The sequence below is a fragment of the Mycteria americana genome, chromosome 4 (genome assembly GCF_035582795.1).
Source record: "Mycteria americana isolate JAX WOST 10 ecotype Jacksonville Zoo and Gardens chromosome 4, USCA_MyAme_1.0, whole genome shotgun sequence".
NCBI classification, from domain to species: Eukaryota; Metazoa; Chordata; class Aves; order Ciconiiformes; family Ciconiidae; genus Mycteria; species Mycteria americana.
In genome coordinates this window covers 47,566,174-47,586,962 of record NC_134368.1, presented here as the reverse complement: position 1 = coordinate 47,586,962, position 20,789 = coordinate 47,566,174, and the positions used below count along the sequence as shown (strand labels likewise).

Genomic DNA, 20,789 nt, shown 5'->3' with positions numbered 1-20,789 from the left:
AGTACGTACGTGATCATTTATCAGCTTTTCAATCAGAAAAAACACTATCATTTCCTTTCAGTTAAATACCCAAGTTCATATAAGATGATAGTTTAATCTTGAGTATTTGCGCCAAAAAAGAGGCAAAGATATAAAACTTTTAATGAGTTATGGAAGACAGTTCATAATGTGTACAGTATTTTTTTTTCCCTAAGTTGTAGTGTGTGGTCTTAATTATATTTGCATAGTGTAGATGCTAGGAATATTCTTCAGATATTTGTTTTTGCACTTATTCTTGGCTGAGCAGATGATTGTAGAAAATATTTTTTCCTGCTGTATGCTTTAATCCAGAAGTAATTTGCTTCTGTGTGTCTGCACTCATGTAATTGAATAAATGTTAGTTTTCTTAATGATTGACTTCATTAATAATAGCCATGAAAAATGAAAATTATTTACAGTAGCAGCAGGCACAAAAAACAAAAGCTAGGTTTTCCTTTCAATCTCTTAACCCTTCTAAATACCACACAAAAGCTTGCATGGGAGAAAAAATACCAGCTAGGATACTGAGCTTCATCGCCAGCAGAGGGGAGGTCAAAGCAGCTAAACAAAAATGGCTGATAATGCTAAATCATTTTGCTCTGATGAATCTTGGTCTCCTCTAACTTCAAGACTGTAGTGGAAGTACTCTGCTCGTGTATGCAGCTGCTTACTACAGCTGAACTGCTGGAAAGACAAATTTGGCTCACTGCAGGTTGAGAAACTACTTTATCTTTTCTGTTAATAGAGTGCTTCCATCTTAAGTCTAAATGCTTTTCTGAAGATTTTACCTTTTAATACTGGTGCGCGATGATTCTTTCCAGTTTGTTTGTATAGCCCAGCAAGATTATTGCCGCATCCTCAATCAAGTGGAAAAGAACATGCAGAAGGTAGAAGAGGAAGGGGAGATTGTGATGGTGAAGGAGCACAGGGAGCTTGATCGCACTGGAACAAGAAAAGGTCACATTGTCATCAAGGTAAAAGCAAAAGAGGGAGTGTCTTGCAAAAAGTCTGTGTTCTACAAACTTCTTAACGTGGCCAGTTAGGTCCAGGATTAGTTGAGATATATATTATAAAAATATATATTTGAAAACAGACAGTTAATATTTCTAGCTTTTATAATTATCACTTTGATAACTAGGTGATTTCTATAGAAATTAATTACATACATTTCTTATCACAAGTTTCTTATCACAATTGTTAAGCTGTTATGTTTGCTTAGCTCATCAGTGACTAGATGCCAGTATTCTTTGTAGTGTAATGCATCTTCAGTATGTTACAAGAAAACAAATTTGCATTTATTGAAAATCTGTTTTAATAACTAAAGGTTTTTTTGTTTGGTTTGTGTTGTTTGTTTTGTTTTTTTTTTTTTAATAGGGAACAGCTGAAAGGTTAACAATGCATTTGGTGGAGGAGCACTCTGTGGTAGACCCAACATTTATAGAAGATTTCCTGTTGACATATCGGACCTTTCTTTCCAGCCCAATGGAAGTGGGCAAGAAGTTGTTGGAGTGGTTCAATGACCCCAGCCTCAGGGATAAGGTTAAAATCCCCTGAATTACATACCTGTTACTGTTTGCATTGAAATATAAGCTATTAAGAATAAAATAGGTTTTAGAGAGAATGACTAAACTGAATGAGACACAAATAGCTGGTGACATACTTTAATGGCAGAATATATGGATAAAAGTAAAAAAAGAAAAAATTTCCTTATTTTATTGTATTTTATTTAAGTATTAATGTGCTCAGGCAAGGTAAATTACCCATGTTTTACCTTGCTGTGTTTTTACAACATAACTTAGTTGCTTGCAAGTATAGGGAAAGCTTTTTTCCAATCATCAGTATTTTTATTTAATATAATTCAATAGAATTCTATTGCATCTCGAAATTTGAGCATATAACTCAGTTCTGTGTTTCCCATACATAATACTAGTTAACACAACTTGGCAAACATTTTGTGATAATTTATTTTTATATAAGGAGACTAGAAAATACAGCCATTGTTAAGAATCTGTTGGGCCTGACACAGCATTTTAAAAAAAAAAATAAAAAAACCCACCCAAACACAAGAAAGCAATCAAACATCCTCTTCCCTAAACAAAACTGCCATGATGGAAGAATAAGGCCCTGTATATCCAGTTTTGGCACACTGTCTATTGAGGCTATACTGTGCTTCACACTGCAATGCTTTATTTTCACTTGTATACAGCTTTCTTACATGTAAAAAGCCTAGTAAAAATTTCCAGATTTTTTTGCAAATTTGAAACCAAGGGAATTATATAAATAAGGTTAAAGAGAAATTTGGTTTTCAATGTTTATTTAAATCTGGGTATTTCTTCTAGAAATACTAGTATATCTGTGCCTTGGCGGAAGGATCTTTCATTTGACAGAGAGAATAGGCTTTGCAGCTAATATTGTTTAGCGTAGGCTTGTTACAGCTTCAGAGCTCTAATATTGGAGTTCTTCTTTAAACCTATTTTTCTTGTTCTCCAGTGGATAATCCCCTCAGCCTCTGTAAAAGCATGAGCCAGCACAGTTGCTGGTATCAGGTCTGAAAACAGAGCAGCTCTCTGTTCTGCCGTCCCAATAACCAACCCTTTCTGATATCCAGTAGCACTGACAGAAAGGCAAGAGTCAGAGAACAGCTTGGCACGAGTGGAGATACGCGAGTGGGGAACAAGGAATCTTGGCCGGTTTGTATCAGGGGCTGATAGGCGGTGAGGAGAGGGAAAGGGGTGAGCAGAACTTCCTGAGGATGATCAGTGCTCAGTAGTAATCAGACTGGGGCATTTGAGATCCAGCCTTACTGATGATTTTGCCCAGCAGCGGGGTACTTGACGTTACAGCTTTAATCCTCTTTTAATGCTGTTCCTGGTTGTGACACAAGAAATGGCATTCCTCTGGAAGTCACCATTCAAGCCTTTCCAGCTCAGTGTCCTTTGGGTGTACGTTAGTAAGCCCCAGCTTTGAAAGCAGCATTGATACTGAAGCTATCACTGTGATTTAAAGTATATTACGTGGTATGGCTTGCAACTTTCCAGCCCATTTTCAAAATCTGCAATTCCCCTAAATTTAACCAGACGTTGTCTGGATCTTCCAGTGTCATCCACATTAATGAAAAACACCACAGATGTTTAACAGAGAGGAAGTTCATCTTCAATTTCAAAGGTGGAAAAATCTCAAATATGTCAGAAATGCTACCCTTAGCCTACTGCTACCCCTAGCCTACATCCCTGTGGCTGGGAGCTGCAGCATGTAGTGCTCTGCAGTTGCCTCCTGTTAGAAATCTGAACTGTCGAGGAGTTCTGAAGTGCTTGGTCATTAATTTCAGCAATTCTTCTCAATTCACTTGCTTTTCTGGGGCAAAAGGCAAACTACTTGGAAACTGTATATGAGGGTGGCAGGGTTTGCTTTTGAATGCCTCATGTCAGACTTTTAGCATAAGAGGCTGCAGAGGTTTAGATTTTGTCCGGACGCAAAGAACGGACAAGGGTTAGCTTTAGCTGATTAAAATTTGTATGAGATTTCGCTCTTAAGCTCTAGTTCTTGAAATGTTTAGAGGTTTTCCCCTACTAACTTGCTTTCCCAGCGTAACAGAAGAAATGCAGCTGTATTTTTTGAGATAACTTTGAGTGGCACAACCATTTTGGATTCGGGAGCTTTTCAAAAACAGTGTGAATCAATATTAATTCAAGATATCAAAACTCTTTTATTTTGTCAAGACAAGTGCTGCTGATGTTCCAGGTCAAACTGCGTACTAAGATAAAATTTTATAGCAGAAACATATAGTTTTAAAAAATACAGCTCTTATTTTGTGGCTTTACCTTCAATAATATTAATTGATAGTATTCCTTTAGGGTTTTTTTCCTAACAAACTGTAACATACCAGCTAAGATCCTTCTGAACTTGATCATCATGGTTGCTTGGGGGGGTAGGGGTGGAGAGAAAGGAGGAGTAGTAAACTGAAAGATTGACTCTAAGGCAAAGAATTGCATGTATTCGCTGTTAAAACCTCTTTCCTGCTTCTCACAATAGCTCCTTTTTCCTGCCTCTCTAAACATACAATAGCTCTTTTACACAGGTAAATGCCTAATGAAGTTAATGGTGGCTTACCTAAAGATTTGTGGGATTCAAGAACCGATACAAAGCATTATTGGAAGCTTTATGATCATGCGCTTGAAGAATTAAGCAGATTTGGAAATGTACATGAACAGGAAATTGTTGTTATAAGTCAGAAATGGATCTAACTCCTTGCCTTGTACCTGTGTGCTCTATTCCCTACTCAATCAAATTTGATACAGCCAGTGTTAATTTTCTAACTCACACTATTCTTTATGAAATACAACATACAATTGCTTATACAAGTGAAAGCAATTTTAATTCTTAATCCATTCTATTCTCCTGGTAAATGATTGCATATTAGTAAAGTTAGGTTTGGGGGTGGATATATATATGTATAAAATATTTAGGATTCCAATGGAAATTTACAGGGGCTTTAAGGAGCAGTATTTTTAAAGGGCTTAGCACTAGTCCTGTTCCGGGTCTTGGAAAATATTTATATTGTTGATTAATTTTCAGGTTACACGGGTAGTATTGTTGTGGGTGAACAATCACTTCAATGATTTTGAAGGAGATCCTGCTATGACTCGATTTCTGGAAGAATTTGAGAACAATTTGGAGAGGGAGGTAAGAGTGAGGGGTTTTTTCTGACAATTTGGGATGGCAGGGAGCAGCCAGGCTGTTGTTATATATAACTCATTATGCTTTTCTCTTGTAGAAAATGGGTGGACATTTGAGGCTGTTAAATATTGCTTGTGCTGCTAAAGCTAAACGAAGATTGATAACCTTAACAAAGCCATCTCGAGAAGCCCCTTTGCCTTTTATCTTGCTGGGAGGGTCAGAAAAGGGATTTGGAATCTTTGTTGACAGTGTAGATTTTGGTAGCAAAGCTACAGAAGCAGGCTTGAAACGTGGAGACCAGGTATGTAATTTTAAAATGTCCCCGTCCCGTCCCCCTTTTTTTTTTGTTGTTTCCTTTCTCTTCGGTAAATAAAAATCACACTACCTGTTTGTATTTTTAGATACTGGAAGTGAATGGTCAAAACTTTGAAAACATTCAGCTGTCAAAAGCCATGGAAATCCTTAGAAATAACACTCATCTGTCTATCACTGTGAAAACCAATTTATTTGGTAAGTTTGTGTGCACTTTTTGTTCTAATTTCTATTCTAATGTAGATGGAGTCTTAAATTCTTTTTTTTAATAGTTTAAAATAGTTTTGTTTGAAACAATTTTGTACTGGAGAGAAGAGAAAAAGGAAGCTTGTAGGTCCTAAAATACCTTAGTTCATAATTGCACCCAAAAATTTATGAATAGGGTCTTATATAAAGTGACATCACTTTCACAAGTGCATGTTTCTGGAGTAAGAGGAACTATTGTGACCATTTAGCTCGAACTTATAAAACGTGTTTGTACGTGTAACATTTAGTCCTTTCTCAAGAAAGAAGCCTCTTTTGAAACTTCAGTTGATCGGTGATTTTAATCTGTCTGTTGAATTTGATCATAGTTTTTTCAGTCTATGCCTACAACGAGTGCGACAAAGTTAATAAAAAACTTTCTTGCCATTCAGGTGAAAACAATCTCGCTACTCTTCGAATCTATTCTCTTCGTTTCTCCCTCTAACAAGTACTAAAGCAGTCATGAAGGAGTCTTTAAGCAGCTCAGGACCTCAGTTAGCATCATAAGTAATTAATAGTTTGTGAGGTTTGTTTGATTTTTACCACTGGATACTTGGATTATTTATATAATTTAGTGATGTGTTCCCCAAGTATCTCTTTCAGGATCAGGTTCTCCATCACAAATAAGCAGGGCAGGATATTACCACAGGATGTTACTGCACTAACTAATGATTAAAGATGCGTAGGTTATCTCCAAAAGTCATTTGTCAAATCTATTTCCTGGGGATTTTTTTTGCTTTTCAGTAAAGATTCTAATATTTCAATTGTTTCTAATAATTAAGGCATTTCTTAATATATCGGTATATGCTTGTTTAGCAGTATGTGCTTGTTTCTCTATGTGTAAGTTCTGTGTAACCATCCTTCACACACTAGGTTTTTGAATCTCACGTGTTGCTTTAGTATGTTTAAGATTAAACCCGATTTCTTCAGAAGTTGTGTCTTTCTAAGTTTTTAATCTTGTTGCTCCACTGCAAATACTGAACTCACATCACAGTAGAGTCTCAGAACAGTTAATTTCTGTATATTACATGCAGTATTCTTTATCAACAAATCCCAAAAGGAGAGTTTCCTTTTTTTTTTTTTTAACAGCATCTTCTTATCTGTACCTAATTTGTCTCTCCAGCCCCCAGCTCCTATTCGACAGTACAGTTACTGGCTCAGATTACTCTCCTCCACTTTCTTTGTGTGTCATATTTGAAGCTTTTGAAGTCTCTTGGTGATTTGTCGTGTACCTCTGGAGATAAGGATGAATATTAAGGACAACATTAATACATAATAGTAAAACCTAGCCCCTAATACTCATCCTTAGCTGGTTGCCCTTGTTCCCACTTTTTCTACAATTCCTTGGTTTTAATTACCATTTTTCATTTATTATTACAAATCAACTCATCAGATGATTTTTCCACTTATATATGAAGATTTCCTCTCACACTCAGAATATGTGACTTGATCTGCAGATCAGTTTTGGTTGATTTATTTAAATATATCAACGTTTTTGTGAAGCTAAAAGTTGCAGTAGAAGAACTAATTCTCAAATTCATCAGGTATTTCTGCCTCAGAGATGACTCTTTGCTAGGGAGCTGAGTGAGTCTGAGAGATTTTTTTGTATATCTGGCAGATGGACGCAACAGTCCTGTCAAACATCCAAGGTGACTCAGTAGTCTCATACTTTCTTATACTTTCCTTATGACTTTGTTGCAGTTTCCTGTCTGATTTCTGATTTTTTGATCCTGATGCTAATAATTTCTTGTCCATCTGAGAGCTTTGGTTGCTGGCTATCTGTTTAAAACCATCCTTCTCAGGTGTTAGTTTTCCTCACATGTTAGTTTTCCATTTTTGTCTAGTGTGCTCTTTTTATGTCTGCTACTGTTCTGCAGAAGCCTGTGTCCTTAGGTTGAAAAGTCAAGGTCCTTCTGTTGACACCATCCGTGCAACCATGTGGTCATCTAGTGTATTTCTATTCTGAGCTGGGCCAATTTACTGATTTTTTGATTCATACTACAGAAGAAGAATGTCCTTTTTAAAATAAAAAAAAAAATTGAAGTCTTCTATCTAAATTAATTTAATACTTGAATTGATGGAATAACCTAATCAGTTTTTTGTAATGATTAATATTAAACTGGCCTGGTGCACAGAGCTTTCTTTTACACTTTTGTTCTTTTTCTTTCCTCCTTTTCCCTGTCTTGTGCAGTTTTTAAAGAACTCTTAACACGGTTGTCAGAGGAAAAAAGAAATGGTGCTCCCCACCTGCCTAAAATTGGTGATATTAAAAAAGCGAGTCGTTATTCCATCCCAGACCTTGCCGTTGATGTGGAGCAGGTAATAGGATTAGAAAAAGTAAATAAGAAAAGTAAAGCCAACACAGTTGGGGGAAGAAATAAATTAAAGAAGATACTTGACAAGACTCGAATCAGTATTCTGCCTCAGAAACCATACAAGTGAGTTTTTTATTTCCTCTTAAATACTTGTTTTGTGTTAAATTTTAATATTTTCTCATGATACTTATAATTTGTTGTGATACTTTTTTTATTTATTAATGCAAACCATGCTTGTATCTGGAAAAATATACTAGAAAATACTAGTTTGAATATTTGAGTGATCATAGACTACTAACAATGCAGCTTTTGACATCAGTATGGATGTATTTTCCTTCTTATAGATAAAGTGATGGCACAAATACTTTTTCATGTCATTTACTGTTTTCTTTTAAGAGGACTGTTAACTGGAAGCATCCCAGGCCATTCATTTCAGAATAACTCTACAAGCAGGTTTGCTTGCAAATGATTGATAGGAGCAATAATTTCAATTTATCCACATTCCAGTGATCTATAAGAATTTCTGCGTACTGCCGTAAGGGAGACTGAGGTTAAAATTTTAGCTTGGGTTCTTTGATAGAATTGAGTATTTTTTTAATGAAAGCTAAATATGGTATCTGATATCTTTTAGAACACATTTTAGAAATAGAGTTCTGATAAGGATTGTTGGAAACAGTAGAAGAATGAGTTTTGTATGATTTTGGTTCTTGGCCAAGACAGATGGCATCAATGAGAAAAATGAATTGTAGAGGGTAGTTGATGTGTAATCAGTGTTTTCTCTTGCATTTTTCTTTTCTGTGTCCCATTGAGGAAGAAATCTATTCTATGTAAATTCATGAAAAAGACACTTGTGCTGAAAATCTAGGATTTTTTCCTGCTACTACTTAAAAAAAATAAAAAGTTTCCTTAACTAATGTTAGGTATTTCCTACTAAATGGATACTGTTCTGAAACATTATAAATAGAATGTTAGTAATGTAAAGGTTAAATGAATATAAATTATTATATCCAAATAATGGATATTTCTTAAATTGACGCAGATATATTTCAGTAGAGGAGAATCTGTAAATCCTCTTTTTATGTTGTTTGTCTTCAGAATGTTTTGTTTTATTTCACTGGTCTTGTATGTTTGTTCCTCTGATGAGCCATGCATACTGTTAGGTGTGATTTTTTTTGCATTGTTCACCATTGTTCGCAGCTTTTGCATAAAATTTTCTTGTTGGTTTTCTTTTTTTTTTTCCCTTTGATTCCTTTCATTTTTGCACTTTTTCTGTGCAGGGACCTCTTTGGGTAAGACTCAGAAAAACAGTACGCTTGACCTATTTTCTTTTCCTTTTGCTAGCTTTACTTCGTGTGTTATATATAGCAATTTGTCTGCAAAGCCTGTTGACATTCAGTTGTTTGTGTCTGCACGGTTTCTGCATAGAGATGTGTAGCTGTAGACTTTCCCGTTTGTGCTTTTTTTCCCCTATTGTGTAGAAACGTCTATCTCGTTCTTCCTAGTAATTAATGGTATTGCATATATTAAGGGAATTTGCCTATTCTCATGTGTTTTTAAATACCAAAAATCAAGAGGGATGAAAAAGCTGATTTACTCATTAATTAAAGTAGGTATTTAAAGACTTCATGAGTCAGCTAGCTTACGGGGTGAAACTGCCCACCTTTTTTTGAACATGAATACTACAAAGGTCTCCAGTGGCTCCAGAATGTATCCAGATAAAACCAATCTTTAAACTAGAATGAGGTCACTCTTAGAGGGAGCTTGTCTCCTTCATGAGACATTAAATCAGTATCAAAAGATGAATCAGTTTGAGCAGGAGACAATGCCTTCCTTCAGTCTTGCTTTTTAGTCCAATAATGTCAAGTAACTTCCCGGACTGAGCAAACAGCACCATTTCCTCTGCATCTACTGGGAAATCTCCTTCTCTCTGCCAGCGATGAGGCATCTCTTGAAGTGTGCCTCTGGCTACAGCCTCCGCTCGAGCTCTTTGCTTTCTTTACTCTTCTAATCCGGAGTGGTTTTGTGGTCTGTAGGCTCAGTTGCTCCAAATAAAGATTAAACACAACCCCTGCCTCCATCTCTAGCAAAGTTCTGCCTGGTCCACAGTGCAGCATCCCAGAGAAAGAAGCAGCCCCGCTTTCTCCTCCCTCTCTTTGCAGCCCTGCAGTGGGATGCACAGTATACTGTATTTTGAAGGAAGAAGCATTCAGACAGCTCTGCCATTCCATTATCGCTCCTACCCTGTTTGTCGTTCACCAGGAAAGTTATTTCTCAGTTAATGCTATCTCTCTGCATGGCAAATGCATACAGAAAGCAATAGAAATGCCTTTCCTTTAAAACCACAATCTTCTTTCACTGGCATAATAAAATATTTTACTTAACAGCAGGGGCAGTTGATCTTCATGGGACCTGGAGTTTTCTAGTGTTGCTATTTGTATCTGAAATTTCTGGGGTTCATTTCTTGTTTGCATAGGTTAGAACTCATTTAGATTCTGATTTAAGTTTTAAAAATAGTATAAACTGAGTGTAAGGTAAATACTTTGCAATTTAGCATATGAATACTTAGAATCGAGAAGAATTTTAGAAACGTTACTGTTTTTAAAAACCTAACATTTGTCAGTTGAGCCACTTTACTGAAGCTGCTTCGGTCATGACGCACAGGATAGGTATAAGATTATATAAAACTGACAAACCACAGAAGGAATACATAATGCAAGTGAAACTATTAATGTAAGGGGGAGGGTCACATTGCCTTCATTTGATTTGAATTCAGAGAAAATCCTGCTGTTGGCACACTTATGAAATATACTATATAGTTGTTTAGAACCACCAGAAAGCATTTTGAGGTTCGGGGGCTTTGGGGTTTTTTGTTTAGTTGGGGATTTTTGTGTGTGTGGAGTGGTTCCTACTTGAAAGACAAGATGGCGATTGCTGGGAATGGTTTTAGTTGTAGTGAAAGACTTGCTTGCTTGTGGCTTAGCATAAAAGTGCTGTGTGCTGAGTTGATCATCACTGCTTGTCACAGTATTTTGTGCTTTATGTGGAAGTACCAAAATACAGATGTTCAGATTTAGCTTAGCTTCTGATTGAGAGAGAATCCAAGAACTTTTTTTTCGGCGGACTTGAGTGTTTCTGTCTCTCATGGCTTGGGGTTTACACTTCATAAAATATTTTGGTAATACAGAGCTACCTTGTTTTTTAAAAACAAAACAATGAGAAAACCCAAACACATCATACAGAGATACCCCTCCAACCTTTTTTGAGTTGCATTGCCTTCTAAAAAGCAGTTGCTGTATCCATATAATTAAAATTGTGTCTTAAATGCCCAGAGATGCTGTCCTAGCTTCCCAGAGTACTGTTCAATTCATAGTACTTAAAGAAGTGGTACAAGAGTGTACTGGGTAAAGTAATTCATTGATAAGCACAAGAGGATGCTTGTGCTATAACAGCTCAACAGGGATAATTATCAGGCCCTTAATGACTTCTGTTTAGGTTTTCTGAGGATGGATAGAACACTAGACAAAAGCTTAAGTGCCCAAAATTAGGGTACAAATGGTCATTTGTGTTGCATCATTTAATTTAGTAGCTTGGCTTTTCAGATTTGCAGCAGTTTGCAATGAAATCTAAGTTCTGGTTTATGCTTTATTTACATGTGTAGATACAGATGTACATGTGCGTGGCTTTTGAAAAGGCTTTGCCTATAGTAGCTGAATTTTTAATTATTTTCATTTTCTATAATGGCTGCTATTCAACATTTTACACCCTCAGAGTATTTTATTAAGGATTTGCATCTATATATTTACAGAGAAGTTCAATGGCTAGCTCCAACTCTACGTCCTGTAGCAGTTGTTCTGCTTCACTTGCTGATTATTAACTCCAAAGCAATAAGCAAATTAGTGCCTACTATAATATGATGATAGCTCTGTTTCTGATCCATCTAGCACTACTGACCTCCTTTGGGACCCTGCCTTTCACAATTTAATAGACAAAATCCATCTCCTTTATCACAGAATACTTTTTTTACAGCTGTCAGGCACTTTGGAGGGGATACCGATAGCACCCAAGTGCAGATGCTTACCTTAGCCTTCCAAGTTAGCTGGCATCACTTCAGTCACAGTCAGTGAGGAGAAACTCACCGAAGGTGATGCAGGGTAGGAAAATGGATGATCTCAATGATCCTCTGTTACCTGTCTGTTGGAAGATCTTAGATTGTATGGCTACAATACATCCCAAAGTACAGTTGCAAATCCTATCTGTGATGGGGTGAAAGATCTGTGAAATTCAGGTCTTATAAAACAGCACTGAGGGGACAGCAGTGTTAGTCAAAGTTCAGGTGATGGAGTGGTGCAAGAATGATGAGGTATGTACCACCTTTTGAATAAAGATCTTGGCCGCTGTGAGAAATCGTTGAAAAATAAGAAGCGTAGCAGGTCCTCAGAGCTTAGTGGTGAACGTGAAGGATGAGGATCTTCTGGCAGTGTGAGCAAGCAGATCTAATCACTCTGAGTGGACATTTGGGTGCTGTGACAAAGCTAGACAGCAGGCACAGTTGTCTGGAGAATTTTAACTTCTAAATAGTGGTTACTGTACTAACAATTGAAAGTGTGAAAATGTAGATATAGACGTCCCTGCGTCCCTCTGGTATAGCCCAAGCTCTGAATGCCTGTAAGTCCTGATTTTATTTCTTTCTGGATGCAGTGACATTGGAATTGGCCAGTCTCAGGATGACAGCATTGTGGGACTGAGGCAAACGAAGCACATTCCTCCTGCTTTACCTGTCAGCGGAACCCTGTCATCCAGTAATCCCGATCTACTGCAGTCCCATCACCGCATCTTAGACTTCAATACTACGCCAGGTAAGGATCCTTTTTTGTTGTTGTTCTTGACCTTATAATTTCCTTTCATTGATCTCTTGGGTTTTTTTCTGGACTTCAGAGTCTAAAGATGCATGTGAGTTTTTATTAACAGTATGCTGTCACCCACAGATTAACCACATGTTAATGCATTAGGATTTATTACATTTGCTCCAGTATGCTTTATTCGAATGTATTAGATGTCTGTTTTTCAAGTGTGTTGTATACAGAGTGCCTCTTACTGATTGAATACTCTCGGACAGTGAAAACTTATTTTGCTTGGTATTTTATAATTTGACCTGATAAAGCAGTCTTTACAAGACCGCAGTATTTTCAAATAGCACGGTAGATCATTAGATTACAGTAAAGCAAAAGGGCGTTGGACTGGGACACAGGACATAGCGTTTCAGTCTTTTTTCTGAACAGACTTACATAATCTTGTACTACATCTGTAAGGGATGGAGTTTCAAAGCTAGCTGTTAGCCACGCTGCCCTACAGTTGTATGCTGAATTTAAAGTGATTTTAAAGTGAATTTGAAGTGATTTAAAGTCCCATTCTGAAATAGATAAAAAATGAACACATTTAGCAGAGAGGAACAAAGCATGGGGGCGAGTTAGGGAGAAAAGGGGGGAGAATATGAGAAACTTGAGAGCCTTAGCTTATGAGAAGGGTTTAGCCAGAGCTCCTGGCGGGGTTGGGATTTGGGCTCTTATCTGGCTGCAGGAAGGCTCTTAGCGGGAAGCCTTCTCTGAGTTAAGTACCCAAATCTTTGCTACTAAAATGTAGCTGCTGGAGGAGGATATGGTGATGGTAGCTGTGCAGACACTTGGTTATTTTAGTCTAATCTTTAGAGTATTTCTCAAAAGTAGAACTGAAAATTCAGTGCCCTCCTAAGCCTGAAGGATTTCAAACCTTACCTAAAGGGACAGGGCTTAAACAGCAGCCTACAGACTGGCCAAGTTGGTGCAGTCATTGCACTTGAAACTGTGATACTGAGCGTCACTTCATCTCAGGATTTTTAGGGCTAGAGAAGACTACAAGAAGGTGGTGTGATTTTTGTTCCATTGTCTAAGATTGCTCCTGAGAGAGTGGGAAGATTGGTATTTTTTTGTATTTTATCTAATGACTAGTGTCCAACACTTTGAAGATATTCTTTATTAATAAGAGCCTAACTTTTCATCAGCACTTTATCTATAAATGGGTGAAGATTCCATTCTCCAGCTTGCCATCTACCTAGACCAGACGGTTCTAGGTAATTAATGTGCCCCTAATGCCCAGCACAGCGACTGGCTAACTTCCAGAGCTGTGAGCATCGCTGTCTCACATAGCTCAGACAAACTCCATTAATTGAGAAGGAAAGCCATTACAGGTCTGAAGATCCTTCAATCACAGATGGGAGTTCGGAGAAGTTTAATAAATGAATAATGTTCTACTGTTTGCCTTTTGCTTTGAGGAAAGGAGATAAATAATGATGTAATGCCATTGCTTCAGCATTATAGCAGCTTTTCCATTATCTTTATAGAAAATGTATTTAGTGCTTTCTCATTTTAAAAAAAAGCTTTTTTTTTTTTTTCTTCTTTGCTTAAAATTTGCCCAAATGTCCACACACTGAGTATTTTTAAAGTAATTTGCAGGTATAATTTTTCTCTGTGTGGGAAGGAGGGAAAAAGGGGACTGAAATAAAAAACATATACCTTAAGGGCTTTAGGGATGGTTGCACTGTAGATAGAAGAGTTGAATTACACCTCTATATACTTTAAGACTTGGAAAAAATTAAAGCCTGCAATTTTAATTTCTTTTATTACCTTGGACTAAATTAAAGATGGAGATGAAGGCAGCTTGCAAGAAATTGAATGCACTGGAGAAGAAAGAGAAAAGTGGTAGAACAGCCATCCTTTGAGGCTTTGGGGAATATCCCTCAGGGTAGAAAATAAAACAGCTTGCTGTTTTGCAAGGGTAGTCTTTGAGGAGAAAATGAGAACAGCTTGAAATTTGCAAGGAGTCATTTTAGTTTCTCTTCTGATTTGCTCAGGCTTTTTCAAATACACTTTTTAAGGTTTATTTTTAAACGTTCGAATAGTCAATAGCACTTTGATTTCTCTTCTCTTGTGCTGTCTTTGTTATTCGATTGGAAGTCAAAATAATATAGTAATGATGAGCTGCCAGTCACTGGTACTTTTTTTTTCCCCCACACAAGCTTTCTAAGGGACTAGATTCCTATCATATAGCATTGCATTCTTCAGCCTGCCACTCCAGTTTCCTTTTTTGAATAGGAGTGAAGGGGGGTGATTACAATCCTCTTCAAGTGCTGTTTTATTTAGAAATTATTGCGCTGAATTACTTGCTACCATTGCTATAGCTGTAATCATTTCAATTGCTGGCAGACTTCTCTGTATTCTATGTAGTGCTTTTGCTACCAGCTCCGGTAGGTATGCAGCCTGAGAAAATGGATGGTAAAAAACAGTGCAAAGATGATACTTTTCTATTTGCTGTTCTCTGCATTTCTTCATATTGACTTCAGTGATCCAGCAGAGCAGGTTATTTTCTCCTTGCACAAAACACTTATTTCTTGGGAGCGTTAAGCGCGTTCCCACCTTGGTATTGTTTACAGTAGCTTCCCCTCTTCATAGCATTTCTTTGAGTGGCAAGTGTTTCTGTAACAGCAAGAGGCAACAAGATCTAGAGAGCGATCTGGGTTTTAATAACGTTTCTGAAAGGCTGTATTTGGCAACTGCCTTCCTCAACATGTCAAAAAACATAGAAATTATTTCAGGCACTGCTCTGTATCCCTCCTCAACTAATTACTGAAGGAAGATGGGTCAATATAGAGTTGGTGATAAAAGGCAAAATTGGCTTGCTAGTTACAAGGTATTTGTACATTTGACTCAAGTACTTAGAGCTAAAAACTGGCCTTGTACTGTTATCCGTTACGTGTAACTGATGATGTCATCACTCAGTTCTAATGTGTTTCAGTATTCGTGCTTCTCAAGCTGCAAAAATACTACTGTGAGCTTAAAATTTACGGGCTTAGTTGCATGAAATTTGTAAACTAATATATTTAAGCCTAAACAGCCTTTGTGGCATGTAAATCAACTCATATCAGAGAGATTTATCTTAATGCTTTCCAAATTATTATTTTGGAGACATGCAGCAGCAGTGGGAAGACGTTAATTTTTGTTCTTTTGTCACAAGATTTCTGTTGCTGAATAGATCTTTCTGTAGTAACTTGAATGTATTATGCACATTCAGGTCTTGTCAAAAAAGATTGTGGTTGTGTGAATGTTTTCATCTGGCAGCTGTTTCTTCAGTATTTTTTTAAAATAATTATCATTTTTTGGCTGTAGATTCTGAAGGCTTTCTATTATTATCTATTTTCTTGTTCGTATGACCTTTATGATCTAAAAAAAATAAAATAAGGGGTTTTTTTAAACATACTCGTTAAAGAAAGGATAATGACCACATATCATGCCACACAAAACTAGAAAGGGGTTATTTGTAACAGAGGGAAGAAATTAAATTAATTGAAAGTACTTGTCGGTTAAAAATACCTTATGTTAAAAAATCCAGTGGTGGATAGCTGTACAATTTTAGATCTTTTTTTTTTTCTTTTTATAATACATGCTAACAGTCAAACTTCGCTTGATTAATGGGTCTAGATTTCAATACACTGATGGAAATATGGAAATATATATGGATTTGGTATTTCCATATAGCTTATGGAAATACCAAATCCAACGTTTGGAGTTAGGCTGGTATTTTATCAGGTTTCCTAAAAGCAGCCACCTTGTAGGTGTTCACTGTAAGTTTTCTGTCATCAGAGACTTGAAACAATAATATATTTAGAACTCTAATATTTGTGAAGTGTTTTTCTCTCTCTTGCTGCTTTAGTTCCTAATTACTAAAACACTGGCACAAAGAAACAGGGAGCAAGTTTTCAGTCTGTTACTTACACATTATTATGATTTAAATGTATCGAGGATAGAGCATTTTTTATAATAAGTACTTGGATGCATTATTACTACTGCAGTTTATTTGTGTATACATGCATGCTGGCCATTATACATGCATCTTCCTAGCTACTTATATGTACCTGTCTTCCCTTTGTGTGTGGCACTGTGGTTGACTGTCAGACTTAAGTAAATGAGTCTATTTTCTTAAAAACATCCTTAGGAAGATTGACACTCCTATCACCTAATTTGCTTAAACTTCTTATATGGCAGTGTATAGGATAGTGTTGTTGAGTGTCCTTGATTTTTCTCAGACTTAAATGGAATTTACCAGGACACACCACCTGTGAAAATTAGACTGCTCATTAGTTTGTCTGTCCAAACTTTGTAAATCTTAACGTGTTTTCGTGGCTTGCCCCATCGATAGCCTAACTAACTTCTTTTCCTGGTTGTTAATAAAACTAGTCTTTCATTTAAAAAGAAAAAAAACCAAACCAACAAAAACAAACAAAAAAAACCAGCTGTTCTATAAGGAGAGAGGTGAAATAATGTTGAAGTAAAAACTGATAGCACTAGTAATTAGACTCAATGTAACTGATATTGTTGCTTGTTGCTTATACCATTAATTTTTTTTTTCTTTACTAAATTGCATACCTTGCATGTAATTTGTTTTCCAGAGTTACCAGATCAAGTTCTGAGGGTTTTCAAGGCAGATCAGCAAAGTCGCTACATCATGATCAGTAAGGACACAACAGCAAAAGAAGTGGTCATCCAGGCTATCAGGGAATTTGCTCTCACTGCAACCCCTGATGCATATTCACTATGTGAAGTCTCTGTCACACCTGAGGGTGTAATCAAGCAAAGGAGGCTTCCTGATCAGTTATCCAAGCTTGCTGACAGGATACAGCTGAGTGGCAGGTGAGATTGGAGACTGTGAGCTAAAGCTGACGATGCCGGTTTATTAAGTCAAAATCCTGTTAATAGGAGCATTATTTAATTATTAATGTTCTGTTTCTTTACAATAAATTGCTCCTTATGCAACTTCTAATTAATATTTAGGCCTGGTGAAATTCAGTTTATTCTATGATTCCAACTGGATCATTACTGTAACTTTCACAACTATTTGAGTATATTCTATCTAGTGTCTTTTTGAATTTTGTTTTTACAGGTACTACCTGAAGAACAATATGGAAACAGAAACTCTTTGTTCAGATGAAGATGCTCAAGAGTTACTAAGGGAAAGTCAAATTTCCCTACTACAGCTCAGTACTGTTGAGGTGGCTACCCAACTCTCCATGAGAAACTTTGAGCTATTCCGTAATATTGAACCCACAGAATACATAGATGACTTGTTTAAACTCAAATCAAAAACAGGTTGCACTAATCTAAAGAAGTTTGAAGAAGTGATAAATCAAGAAACATTCTGGGTGGCTTCTGAGATTCTAAGAGAAACCAATCAGCTGAAACGGATGAAGATAATTAAGCATTTCATTAAGATAGCACTACACTGCAGAGAATGCAAGAACTTCAACTCAATGTTTGCCATCATTAGGTATTGCCCCTTAATAATTTTACTTCTAAGTGAAAGGCAAAGTCTTACTTATGTCAGTGTAAAAAAAAAAAGTATTTAACAGAATAAACCAATTAATACTGCTAACATCAACACTTGGCAATCCAATAAGGAGGGCATTTTCCAGTAATGTGAACTTGACATTGAAACATTTGCCGAAATATTTTTGGAATGCTACTGTTATGTACTTATTGCTCAAGACAGTGAGGCAAGAGCCATTGGTGAACATGGCACTAGAGAAACTACTGCACTTATTTAAAAACAAAGACCAAAAGAAACAGCAGTTATATGAAGAAAAATTATAACATTGTCATGAATAAATGGGTTAATTTCCCAAAGGGAGCCCATCATTTTATACAGAGTTCCCAGTATCTTGAATTCATTGAGCCATGATAAGTTGCCTTTGGTTTTCTTTGTATCAGCAGTTTCTTGGATGAAACTCTTGATAATAGTCAATAGCAGACTACGATGCCATATAATAAGCTGTAAATAAAGATCTTTTAATTAGAATTTTAAAAGGACTGAAAATCTCAGACAGAGAACCTTTCTTAGTTTTGGAATGAAAAGGAGGAGAGGAAACTCTGTGTGTGTTTATACACATTTTTTTAAAACATTCATGTTTCCTTTAGAGTTTCCCAAGTTAGGCAGAAAGAACCTAACAAAAAAAAAAATCTCTAAGTACTCAAGCTTTTTCATAAGAGACAATAAGTTGCATTAAAATGACAATTTTATCACTGTCTCTGGCAAAAGCCCTTGTCACATTCAATCAACAGATTGAATGTGACACTTCTTCTGAAGATCACTGGTTTTGAATACCATTCAATCAAATGTGGCAAGTTCCAAAGTCAAGGATCCATGCTGATAATCAGTCAGCATCTGTAAGACATAAAAATCTCGAGATTTAGCTCAGCTATTTCAGCTGATCTCAATGAGAAATAAAAGCAAAAACTTGAGTGAAGGCAAGATTCTAGATACCAAACTTTTCCATAGGTAGAAGTGAATAGCAAGACAGGCAATGCTATGAATGAGAAAAAAACTGGGTTTTGTACCAGCTACAGCTTCAGAATAACCTCAAATATATAGAGTCTGTTATAACAATTTGATCTAGACACAACAAAGTCAGATGGATTATTGCAGCAAGAAGGTGGGTCACTGTGCTGTCACCACCTAAACATTATGTAGGTGGAAGATGTTTTTTCCTCCAGTCTGGTAATCTGGAAATAAGTGGTGATCCTGAGGTACTCCTAGATTACAATATTGTTATCAAATTCGGACACTGTTCCAAAGTAATAAGTACGTACTCTCTATAAGGCTTAATTACTCATCCAAGTGTAACTTTTATCTGTTTATGGTTACGTCATGCAGATATCTCCAGTTTTTATAGCTTTTATAAAAATTATCTTAATTGTTCTGTAATACACGCTGGCAAAAGGAAGTTTTCACTTTCTGTTACTTATTGACATTGCTGTGCTATGCTATTCTGACTATATGGTATCTCTCCCATACAAAATTTAAGATGGTCTTTTCTAGGATTTTTTGTTTCTATTGTTCTTGAACTTTTTTGCACTTTTTTTGTTTGTTTCAAGTGGCCTGAATTTGGCACCAGTTGCAAGGCTCCGAACTACTTGGGAAAAGCTTCCAAGCAAGTATGAAAAACTGTTTCAAGATCTACAGGACTTGTTTGATCCATCTAGGAATATGGCAAAATATCGTAATGTCCTTAACAGCCAAAACCTACAGCCCCCTATTATCCCCCTGTTTCCTGTTATCAAAAAAGACCTTACATTCCTTCATGAAGGTAAAAGCAGAAGTACGTCATCTTTTACCAGCTAAGGAAAACTAACTTTGCTACCTAATAACTGATGTTGTTAATTGTTGATTGTAGGAAATGATTCAAAAGTGGAGGGCTTGGTTAATTTTGAGAAGCTGAGAATGATTGCGAAGGAGATACGCCATGTTGGTCGCATGGCGTCTGTGAACATGGATCCTGCTTTAATGTTTAGAACGAGGTAAGTGTGTTGTATTAGGCAGAGCTTTTCCCAGCTGAGAGAAGGCTAGGTGTCAGCAAGAGGTGCTTTTCAAGTGCCCCTTGTTGTATTGGAGCAGTATGAGGTTTTTGTTTGTTGTTAACAATTTACAAAAATTATGTGGTGGTCTAAAACTGGAGAAATCGTTACATTTTGTGTTTATCAATATATATTAAAATGTCTTATATTATTCCTTAGCTGCCAGTTACATCATAAAAATGAGATTCCGTCGGTGGGAGGGAGGGGGGAGATACTGTCTTGAACACATATGTATTAATCTGTTTGAAACGTCGATGTGTGCCAGCCTTATCATTTTGATTTAGTAGAAGTGGGATGTATCTGAAACAGTGTCAGTTAGTAGTGTTAGAAAACGTGGAGTGAATGCTCTTTGGCTACATGTTAGACCAGCTTATTGCATACTCTTTTTCTTAATTTGAACTCGAAGAGTTTGTAATATCTGACTGTATGCCCGAGTCAAGGCTCTTTTTAATGTTTGTGGGCTTCCAGAACTGCTTGTCCTGAGGTCTGGTCTTTTTCTTTCTGAGCTTGTGATCTTTCTCTGTCTCTTCTTAAACCCATGCTTTACTCTTCCTGGCTCTCACTTGCAGGAAGAAGAAATGGAGGAGTTTGGGGTAAGTGGTTGGAGACAACGCTCACAGACGTTCATTCTTCCCTTACCATTTGCATTGTTTCCTACTTGCTATCTTTAATTTTCTGGTGCTTTGGCATTTTTTTCTTTTGTTAACAACCCTTTTTTACTGACAACACATTTTAATCCAGGAGTACTTTTGCTTTTGAGGTTAAAACACAAAGTTGTAAATTATTT

At 36.6% G+C, this 20,789-nt stretch overlaps 1 protein-coding gene across 5 annotated transcripts in view; it reads left to right on the top strand.

Annotated features, from left to right (window-relative positions):
- Window positions 1-20,789, top strand: part of RAPGEF2 (Rap guanine nucleotide exchange factor 2) — a 192,488-nt gene that overhangs the window by 156,620 nt on the left and 15,079 nt on the right. For 4 of the 5 annotated variants that reach the window (XM_075500363.1, XM_075500364.1, XM_075500360.1 and 1 more), the window contains 12 exons: window positions 840-992; window positions 1,393-1,557; window positions 4,594-4,701; window positions 4,793-4,996; window positions 5,097-5,205; window positions 7,442-7,688; window positions 12,264-12,421; window positions 17,044-17,284; window positions 17,535-17,918; window positions 19,523-19,734; window positions 19,822-19,945; window positions 20,572-20,595. In XM_075500363.1, coding sequence (XP_075356478.1) covers window positions 840-992; window positions 1,393-1,557; window positions 4,594-4,701; window positions 4,793-4,996; window positions 5,097-5,205; window positions 7,442-7,688; window positions 12,264-12,421; window positions 17,044-17,284; window positions 17,535-17,918; window positions 19,523-19,734; window positions 19,822-19,945; window positions 20,572-20,595 — 2,129 coding nt within the window. The remainder of the gene's footprint in view (window positions 1-839; window positions 993-1,392; window positions 1,558-4,593; window positions 4,702-4,792; window positions 4,997-5,096; window positions 5,206-7,441; window positions 7,689-12,263; window positions 12,422-17,043; window positions 17,285-17,534; window positions 17,919-19,522; window positions 19,735-19,821; window positions 19,946-20,571; window positions 20,596-20,789) is intronic. The other variant, XM_075500362.1, reaches the window with a different exon arrangement.